We start from the raw sequence: 11,000 nt of genomic DNA, 5'->3' as shown, positions 1-11,000 counted from the left end.
CTCGTTCTTAATCAATTATTATACTTATAAATCATCTTAAATACTTCTTAGTCTATAAAATGATTTGTACATTATCCATATAGATATTACAGATTATTTTATTGGCCAAAAAATCTTTAAACGTGTATTTAAGCGACTTTAAATATAAGAAAAGATTATAAACAAGCCTTAGTGCGCACGGTGCGCACTCAGTGTGCACTAGTGCAAGCGCCCGAATTCGCTATAAAACACAGTAGAACCACGTGTAACTAGAGTCCTAGGCCGGTATTCATAGGGTGCGTTCGGGGAGCTCGCTACCGCGCTACCAACGCTAACGCTATTGGCTGCGTTCAGCCGATACTCCGCTAGCCTAGCAATCGTGAGCAGTCGCTCGTTTTCTCTCCTTTTAATCCATTGGGTCAAAGGAGAGGAAACGAGCGACTGCTTACGATTAGAGCTCTAGATTATAAGAGTAGCGCAAAAGTCCGAAACCTTTGATTCTTGCGAAAGCCGACAACCGCGTGTTCTTATTGGTCGACCGCCATGTCGGTATCGTCTGTCTCTTTCTACACCATGCTCTTTCTCACTCTTTCTCGACATGACAAAGACAGTGCCATATGAAGGAAGAAGACATCACGAGGACAACATAACCTGTTTGATGTGGTGATTGTGGTCTAGTCGCATAGCGGCCGTGCTAGCGGGCGGACGTGTTTTCGTTGGCGGGCTTTTGCGAGTTTTTTAGCGTTCAGTTTTGGCGAACTTTTAGGTAGCGGTGAGAAAGGTTCGGAGGTTGAAGGAGGTCTTTGAGTACCTCTTGTCTGATTTGGGACGAATTAGTCAAGTATATAGTCCCCCTTCGGAGGGGGGACGATTATTAGGATGTCGGCGGGAAAAGGAGGTTATGTTAGGGACAAAGACGATGAAAGGGACCTATTGATTAAGAAGAAGATCAGGGAAAATGAGATGATGAAACGGATGACGAATGCAAATGACCAATCCAGATCGAACGTGGTAAATAAAAAGGATGAAATGGCTGTTGACGAAAGTCAGGAAGGAGATAATATTGCAAATAAATCAGAGGAAGTACGATCGAATACGTATTCGGAGACGAAAGATAAGTACCCAAAGAGTCGTAAAGACAAGATTTTTGTGAACGTACAAGGTAAGTTAGTCAAAGGACAGGAACAGGCAAGTAAAGCAGTTGATACAGTTCCTAGATTCGAAGATGATTTTGAAGGTATGAAAGTAGTATGCTGTAAACTTACTAGTCAAAATGTCTGCAATAAAAAGGGTATGAATAAGATTAAAATACAAATGTTTTTACATAAAATTAGATGTTACCCTGATATTGTTGATATGGATCAGTTTAACTTAGCTAGACTTAAGTTTAAAAGCATGGAAGAAGCTAATATTTGTTTGGATAAACTAGTCGGGGAATGTAAAGATGACGTGCAGGTATATATAGATAACAGATCGATAACATGCAAGGGGGTGATATCGGATTGGCCCTTTAGTATTACTGAATTATGGGAAGTGATAGTTGAGAAAGAAAATATAGTACAAATGGAAAGAATGACTAGAAAACGGTTTGATAAAGATAAACAAGTCAGAATAGAGAGTGACACGGATAATATTAGCGTTGTTTTCAAAAAAAACACTCTTCCAGAAAACATCCCCATTTTTGCAGGTTTCGGACACTTAAAGGTTAGACCATATGTAGAAGCAGTTAAACAATGTTTTAGATGTTACAGGTTTGGACACATTAAGGCTTTTTGCAAAAGTATGGAAAGATGTGGCAAATGTGGAAAAGAACCTCATGTCGAATGCAACTTTGATTATTGCTGTGTGAACTGTGAAGGATCTCATAGTTCAACCTATAGAGGATGCCCAGTGTTCCAATGGAATCGAGAAGTCAAGACGGTGATGGCGCAACATAATACTACTTTTTACGAAGCTCAAAGAATATTGAAGGGTATTGAGAATAATCCGGGAAAAGAATATGATAGATTTGTTAAACCATCGGATTGGCCGGAGATAAATTCATATGCTAAGGCGGTGAAACAAAGTCCACAGGTTAAAACGAAAACGGAGGTTAAAAGTACAAATAAATTAACGGAAGCAGGACAGGGTAGCAATAAAAGACGTATTTCTAGTCAGGATGCGCCTAGTACTTTCATCAATAGACGAGATAGTAATCTGTATAAAAACCAATACTACAGTAGGTTTAATGTGAGACAGGGTGAGATCAACCGTGATAAAAGAGGTATTGCGTTAAGGGGTGTAGAGAAGGAAGTAGATGACGCAAACAGGGTAAATAAAAGAAAAAGAGTAGAAGTAGAATCTGAAAGGTTAGGGAGTATTGTTAGAGATATAATGAATCTAGCTCAACAAAATTATTTAAAGGATACTATAAGCGATGTAGATATGATGGAATGTTTTGATAATGTAGAGCATAATGATGATAGGTTTTACGGTGAGAGATATAAGCCATATAGTCAGGAATTGTATGATCAAAGACTCAGGGACAGAAGAAATAGAAGTCAAAAATTGAAAGATATCGATTATAGATCTTATGATGGTTAAAATATTATTATGGAACGCTCGTGGTCTTCGCAATAAGAAGCATGAGTTTGACTCTCATATTAAGGATTATGATATTGCGGTTGTTACAGAAACAAAGATTAGCGACTTGAATATATTTCAGATATCGGGATATAATATAGTAGGTGTAGATAGTGCAGGTAATAGTGGAGGCATTATCGTTGCAATAAACAAAAAAATAGAATTTGAAGTCATTAAAGAGTGGTTTATAGAATCGGACAATTTTGATATATGTGGTATCAGATTAAATAACACACAGATAAAATTTAACCTTGTTACAGTCTATAGGAGACCAAATGGTAAAGAAGAAAGTAAGGTTTGGTCTAATATACTTAATTTCGATAAGAAAGGTTATGGAACAATAGTTCTGGGGGACTTTAATGCTCATAATGTGCTATGGAACTGCAATGATACGGATGTAAATGGGGAAAATCTACATGAAAAGTTCTTTAACCAGGGGTTCTTGAGCGTTAATCAAGATACCCTATCCAGATTAAATTATAGAAATCAGATTGCGTCTAACTTAGATTTAATTTTTGCGGATGGCAATATGATTGATTACATTAATTACGAGCAACTAGAGGATACTTGGGAGTCCGATCATTTCCCAATTAGAATAAACATAGATATAGTTACGATAGTTTATAAAAAAATTACAAATAGGTTGTCGTCCAAAAAAACAGATTGGGTAAAATATCGGAATATAATGGATAAAGCTATTGAGGTATTAGAAAGTAGTATGTACGGTAGAACTTTACAAGATAGATACACTATGTTTACAAACCAAATGAAACAGGCAGTTAATATGGCTTCAGACAGGAAAGCTAATTATGTAAGGTCATCTAGTCTGCAGAAAGTTAAGGAAAAGAAAAATAAGCAACAGGTGAGATGGTGGGATATAGAGTGTTCCAAAGCTATAGACTTACGTAAAAAAAAATTGGCGATATATAGGAAGCTTCAGACTCTTCATGCATTCATTGAATATAAAAAACAGGCAGCTGTTACTAGGAAAGTAATAAAGAAAAAGAAGAGAGAAAGTTTCAAATGTTTCTGTAATAGTATTAGTAGATTCACTAGTGTATCTTACGTTTGGAACACAATGAGGACTTTTAAAAAAGCTAGAAATAGAGTAAGTTGGAATAAATGGCAGATGGGGGATAGAGAAAAGCTTATTAAAGTAGAAATAGATAAGCTCTCGGCTCCGGGAGTTTCAAGGAGAGTAATAGAAGATGATACATATGATAGGACAGATAAAGAGTTAGATGCGTTATTTACAGAAGTAGAATTAAGTAGAGCCCTTAGTATGATTAAAAAAGATTCGTCACCGGGTAGGGATGGTATAGATTACAAAATGATTAAGAATCTCCCTAGAAAAGCTATGTTATGTTTGTTGAGTTTATTAAATGATATATGGATAGGATTAGGTTTTCCAAAGGAGTGGAGAGAGTATCAAGTCTTATTCATAGACAAAGCTAACAAAAATAAAGTCAGACCAATATCATTGTCATCCTGCATGGGTAAGGTGATGGAGAGATTGGTTAATGAGAGGATCATCTGGTGGGCGGAGAGGGAAAATAAGCTTCACCCTTTTCAAAACGGCTTCCGAAGAGGTAGATCATGCACGGAGAACCTGGTGAAACTTACCTCAGATATAAAAACTGCGCTTCTCAGTGAAGAATACGTATTAGCGGCATTTCTTGATGTGGCATCAGCATACGATAATGTGAATTTCCATATCCTGAAATCTAAATTAAGAAGAAAGGGTTGTCCTGGTAGGGCATTCAGGTTTATTAATGTGTGGTTAGATGAAAGGGACGTGGAATACATCATCGATAATAAAACAACGGTCAGAAGAGTATCAAGAAAAGGTCTACCCCAGGGAGCGGTGTTGAGTCCAATCTTGTACGCTCTCAACTCTGATGATATTACCGTGGATGTTGATGCCGGTGTAATGGAGTTAGAATTTGCGGATGATATAGTGGTATATAAGATGGGTTCGGATAGAAAGCAAAACAGAGATAAGATTGAAGAGGCAGTAAATATAATAGCCAAAAACTTGGAGCTACTAGGTCTGGATTTGGAGCCTAAGAAGACAACGCTGGTGGAATATTCAAGGAGCGGTTTCGTAGATGACAATATTAGTATTATGGTGAAAGGGGTGACAATACCAAATAGTAGCGAATCCAGATTCTTGGGAGTTCGAGTGGATAACCAAGTAAAATTTGAAGGGCATATTCAAGATGTGAGAGCAAAAATAGAAAAGGCAAATTCTATCTTAAAGTATTTGAATAGTGTAACAAGAGGTTCTGATTGCTATACAGCTCTTTTGCTGTATAAGAGCTTAGTAAGATCTGTAACAGACTATGGATGTTTTGTTTATGCACCTACTACCGGCTCGCTAAGACTGAAATTAGAGAGAGGTCAATATCTGGGTTTGAGGACGGCGCTTGGAACTAGGAACAGTACCCCGACGAACGTGTTAGTGGCGGAAGCCAAGGTAGATCTTCTCAGCGTAAGAGCTATGATGTTAGCCAAGAATTTCTGCACGAAGATTATTAAATATGGTAACCCGAGTATTAGAGAAAGTATAGACATCTTGAGTCAAAAGGAGATGTTGCATAGGATGCGGCACCCACAGAAAAAAAAGAGTATAATTTCATTAGCGTGGGATAGAGTCAAATTGTTTAGAAAGGATATCGGTCAGTCACTGAATAATTTTGAAGTATGGGACATGAATTATGAAGATCTCACGGAGGATATAACGATAGATACTGAAATAGGTTTTTCGCATAGCGCTGGTAGGAAAACCAAGGAAAGAAGACGTCTTGAAGAAATGAAATATGAAAAAAAGGATTTGGATTTTATCAAGGAGTTTTGTGATGAGTATGATCTGGAAAATCCTATGGTTATCTATACAGACGGATCAAAATCAGAGGATTCCGTCGCGACAGGAGCTAGTGTGATTTTTGAAGATAACAGTCAAGCTTTGTATGCTAGTCTTCCGAAGATGTGGTCGTCGTTCTCTGCGGAGGCTTTTGCAATATCTACTGCATTGGAAAAATTGGAGAAGGATCAAGATCAAGGAAAAGGATTTTTCAAGAATGTATTAATCTTATCGGACTGTCAGAGTGTTTTGAAAGCCATTAAAAACAATAGGCTGGATGTGTACAAGAGTAGTCTCATCTTAGATATCAGAAGACGTCATTTTAGGCTGAAAAATAAGTATGGATGTACAATTATATACGGCTGGATTCCTGCTCATCGAGGATACACAGGTAATGAGATGGCGGATTTGCTAGCGAAGGAGGGTGCATCGGAAGAGGCTATGTCGAATTTTCCAATCCCGATAAGTGATCTGAGATGTATATTTAAAGAAGAAGCTTGGAATTCGACTCAGGATGTATTAATCAGGGAAAGTTCCTATAAAGGAAAGGATTATTTCCGGAATTTCTTTAACAAAAATATAAAACAGCCTTGGTTTAAACAAGTTAGAGCGGAGAGATATTTTTATTCTTTTATAAATCGAATAAGAGCAAATCACTATAACCTGAATGAGTCCCTAGCTAGAAAAAACTATATAGATTCCCCTAGATGTGAATGCGGATATGAAATCGAAGATATAAATCACGTGATATGGCAGTGTAGCAGGTATGACGCAGAACGTGAGGTTATGGGCGAGGAACTGGTGAAACGGAACATTCATGGAACGGAGGATATCGTTGATCTGATTAAGAGAGAAGATTGGAATAAAATAGGAGTGATTTTTAATTTTATCAAGCGGACGGGCAGAATCATATAAGGGTCTTAACTATTTGCGCTATATAACCCAAAGGCAGGGTTGAAGGCGCTTTGCTCCTTCCCAAAGGAGCAGAAACCAAAAAAAAAAAAAAAAATACATTTCTGACTGGGCTAACAAACAACAACAGATCATTTTCGGGATGGTAACGAACATTGTGGCTAAGAATGCATCAGTTTATCGGTTAGTACATATTGATGCACATACATTACAATTATTACAAAAAAACATTATATAATTTAGCATATTTCTTATTTATCTTATTTAAAATACAAAAGAAAGCATGAAATTATTTAAAACATAAGATATGTATATGATAATTGAAATAACTTAATAACTTACGTAAAGAATTATTGGCTTCTTCCAGAATTTGCACATGATAGCGATTGTGGATTTGTCAAACGTAATAGCGTTATTCACGGGAGTTACATGCGTGGGCAAATTGCACATTCTGGCATGCTTTCGAATTTTTCGGGCAACAATTACTTTTTGTCAAATAGTAATCCTAAGCTTGGATCTCCATTTCCGAGACGAAGTTCCTTGATTTCTCAGAGCTGCACAGCCTCGCACGAAATTAAATTCGAAGAAGCTTTTACATCTACTGAGTCCCGTAGGTGGTAATTGTGCTCGTCCGCCGATACTGTTGGAAAATTAATTACTGCGGACACAAACTTTCTCGGTTTGAAAGAAACTGTAGGCAATGAGGTAACCGTAGAATGCGGAAATAAGCAATATTTCCGTATAACGTTACCTGTTTCCAGTACATCGCCTTTAGGTAAGTACATGAAATCTGAAAAAGATTTTATTGATATATAAGTATAACTAATAAGTTTATTACAAGAATTGCAAATAATTTAAATTAGTTATTTGTACACACATATTATAATTAGTTTAGATAACATTTTTTTTTACAGTCGCTAAATGTTTACATACGTTACGAAGCGTTCTTAAAAAAGATTTAGCGATGCAATTGCTGATTAAATGGTACGGCGCTAGAAATGCTCCAGGCCCACAAGATCACTTTTCGCCGGCGCAAGAATGGGATCTCTTTCTAATAGTTCTATTCACATTATTGGGATATGATGTAGAAAAATTACGTCTGATGCGAAACAACGAAAAGGATCAGTGTACAGAACGTGACAGCCCTATGGTGCTACCCAAAAAGCAAAAGACTAGCAATTGTGGATCTACGGATGATTGGTTGTACATATTAAATTCGAACGAATATAAAAATTCTCGAACTTTTGCCTTAAATGTGCTGAAGGGTCAGAAGATATATATCAAACTTTCTCCGCACGACGTCTCAAAATGCAGAATCGAGTAACGTGTTGGAAAAATAAATGTATGTACAAGCCGTCCTGTTTCCACATTTTCCACTAATTTTATTTTTTTTTCATCTATTGTACGAAGAATTGAAATTAAACAGCGTTATATCTCTCTCGGAAAATCTGCCGTTGCTCGGGTAGTTATTGTATCAATTAAGCATATAGATCTGAAATTCGAGATGTACGCTCATCATTACTTCCTTGATTCACCCTCGTTGTCGTATCTAAAAGTCCATGAAGTCTCAAATCAATGATTCAGACCTGCAGAAAATAGCAATTCCAAGTTACATGCCTCGGAAACCACCAGGCATATTTGAAACGTTAAATATCATGTTAGATGGAGCAGATGTAACTGCATTCCCGTCATGTTAATCCAAGAACGAGAAATATAGTGTATCTAATCGCGCTTATAGCAAATGAAAATCGTGTTGATGTAATTGAAATGGAGAAATATATAAAATTAATTGTACCTGCTGGAAATCGTATTGATCTTCAAGAAAGCGGAAACAAAAATGCATGACAAAGAGATACTGAAGAAATTAGAGAAACCCACAACGGATAGGATAATATTATATCACGAGATGGGTATGCTCACGCTGCAGCAAGTTATCGAGTATTATGGAAATTATCCCTTTCCCAAAGATATAAAACAATATTTTAATCCTAGGTATGAGAAAAGAAGACCTCGAGACATTGCCGCCTGCGGTATCCTTGATGATAAAAGACATTATGCACAGGTGTAGAGAAAGTCTACCGTCGAATTGGCCTATCCAGCTAGGTGTACGAACTCATAGATCGCCAAGACCTAGCTGTGTTAGATAGGCATTTAAAACCATCATCGATATTGCAATCCGATGGCGAAACGAGGTATTTTGCGATAAAGGATGAACAAGACGACGGCATGGAATTTGATGATATGGTATATGATCATAAGATTTTTTTGCGTTTCTTCTCATGCATATAATGCTCTGCAATATTATTTGTAATCTATGTTAGACATAGGTACATATACTTTTTACAATGCTTATAACTCGCGCTCTGTTTCATTCGATAGATATTAAAGTTACGATTTAGTACCCTGGACAGTTCAGATACGTCCCGAAGAAGTTCGTAAGAAAGCAGTCAAAAATTGCGACAGAAGTGCATAATATCTGTGTTTAACGAGTGCTTACTGTACTATTGTAGTAGTCTGCTGTAAGAAGCTACTGTGAAATTTTATACTATTTGTTAAAAGTAAACATGCAGCAGAAATGTGAAAACAATATGGAAGTATCTGCCCAACAAAAAAATAACAGCAAATCGCGTTAGACACTTCACGCACACTTGACTGCTTTTTGCAGCAGAGTTTTGAGTACAGATCCGACCGGCAGAAACGTGAAAAGAACGTGCAAGCATCTGCCCGTGAGAAAAAGAGCAGTCGACTGTGCTAGACGCTTGAAACATATTTAGCAAAATTTTACAAGTGTATAATGTCGCTTAAATTGTTGTTTTTGCCGTGCAGATCCGAGTGACAGAAATGCGAAAAAAGCGTGCAAGCATCTGCCCGTCAGAAAAAGAACAGCCGAGCGCACTAAACTCCCAGACAGCACAAAATATTTATAAAATATTTTTAAAATGTTTATAAAAAAGATTTAAATATTTTGAAAATATATACGTTGAATATTTTGTAAATATTATAATGTCCGGAAAATAAAAGTATCTAAAAGATTATAATAAATATTTTGAAATAAAGTGTAAATAATTATCATCAATATTATTAAAGTTGTTTTTAATATATGTTATATATAAATATTTATAGAAATAATTACTGTAAGTTAACTGGAGATTGTGAAACTGTTATAGCTTTGTGCTGTAAGATGTAGGCTATACGCCTATACGGTCCATTTTGGCGTTACAAATTTCGAAAAATGTTTGATTGATAAATCAGATGTACGGTATATATTCTGCCAAAATCATGTGTATTTCTGCTGCTCTACTTCTTACGCAAGCATCTGTCGTAATTCTTGTTGAATTCTGCTGTATGTGCTAGTTTGCAACGATGCCGCTAGGCGGCGCATAATGGTAAAACTAACTCGTAAGTAAATTTCAGTTGGGATCTAATATAAGCAGAAGCAGGCCTCCGGCGAAGCAAAATCATGACATTCGCGACAATATCTTCGCCAGCAATGCAACGTAAGGCTTACCCAACACCACTGCGGTGCTATAAATATAAAAAATATTTTTGTAAATTATATTAATCTTCCTAAAAAATATTTTAAAAATATTTTGTGCTGTATGGGTAGCAGTAGGCAATGCTACAAATCTGGCGCGATTATGTTGCACTGCGATTTGCGCAAGCATCTGCCGCATTTCTTGCACTATTCTGTTATATGTAAATGCATACACATATCTTCCACAATTCTGTTGCACTACGACGAGCGCAAGTTTCTGCCAACAGAAAAATAGTCAAAGTTGGAAATAGAAAACGCATGATCTGCCCGAAAGTTAATGCACGACTTTTCGTGCAGTCTTACAGCAGTTAAAGCAGAATTGCAATGGAAATGGGTGCGTTCAGCCGATACTCCGCTAGCCTAGCAATCGTGAGCAGTCGCTCGTTTCCTCTCCTTTTAATCCATTGGGTCAAAGGAGAGGAAACGAGCGAAAACGAGCGACTGCTCACGATTGCTAGGCTAGCGGAGTATCGGCTGAACGCATCCAATGTTACCAGGGTAGTAACGCAAACGCATACGGGAAAGGTACAGAAAAATGCGGAAGAGCGCTAATTGGCTGTTCGAATCACGCATCCTCTGTCCCGCATGCTGATTCCCGTATTGTGTGACCGCACCCTAATGCATTATGCTAAGACTCCATAGACGCGGAAACGCCGTGCGGTAGAATGCGTTGACCAATCAGAAGGCTGCCGCAAGTCGCCTGCGGCAAAATCAAAATTTGTGATTGGTCAACGCACTCTGCCGCACGGCGTTTCCGCGTCTATGGAGTCTTAGCATAAGGGCCTAAGTAGAATGGCTGTCTCGGCAGTGTTTTATCCCTTGTCTTTGTCTTATGTATAGCGGGGAGCACACACTTCTGCATAACGCATAATACGTAAGCATAAGAAAACTGATTGGTCTATTTCCTTATGCACATGTGTATGGACCAATCAATTTTTTTATGCTTACGCATTATGCGTTGTGCAGAAGTGTGTGCTCCCCGCTTAACGCACAATACTGTACATACATATTGTGCGTTAGATAAGACAAAGACTTAGAGCCACCGCACAAGACTCTCGTATGGTCACGTAGCGTAACGTAACGTGAATC

General features: G+C 37.5%; 1 protein-coding gene across 1 annotated transcript; it reads left to right on the top strand.

Annotated features, from left to right (window-relative positions):
• The first annotated feature begins 4,213 nt into the window (after window positions 1-4,213).
• LOC112465043 lies at window positions 4,214-6,473 on the top strand. Its single transcript, XM_025032414.1, has 2 exons — window positions 4,214-4,303; window positions 4,386-6,473. The coding sequence occupies exon 2, from the start codon at window positions 4,532-4,534 to the stop codon at window positions 6,377-6,379; it is 1,848 nt and encodes a 615-aa protein (XP_024888182.1). The 5' UTR covers window positions 4,214-4,303; window positions 4,386-4,531; the 3' UTR covers window positions 6,380-6,473.
• Window positions 6,474-11,000: the final 4,527 nt, after the last annotated feature.

This window comes from Temnothorax curvispinosus, unplaced genomic scaffold (genome assembly GCF_003070985.1).
Source record: "Temnothorax curvispinosus isolate PA1 unplaced genomic scaffold, ASM307098v1 QBEX01014873.1, whole genome shotgun sequence".
NCBI classification, from domain to species: Eukaryota; Metazoa; Arthropoda; class Insecta; order Hymenoptera; family Formicidae; genus Temnothorax; species Temnothorax curvispinosus.
The sequence above is the reverse complement of the archived record's forward strand: the minus strand, read 5'-3'. Positions and strand labels throughout refer to the sequence as shown.

What these genes read in the sequence shown, in the direction of transcription:
- LOC112465043 (XM_025032414.1), top strand. Translation starts at nt 4,532, where the DNA reads ATGGAGTTAGAATTTGCGGATGATATAGTGGTATATAAGATGGGTTCG.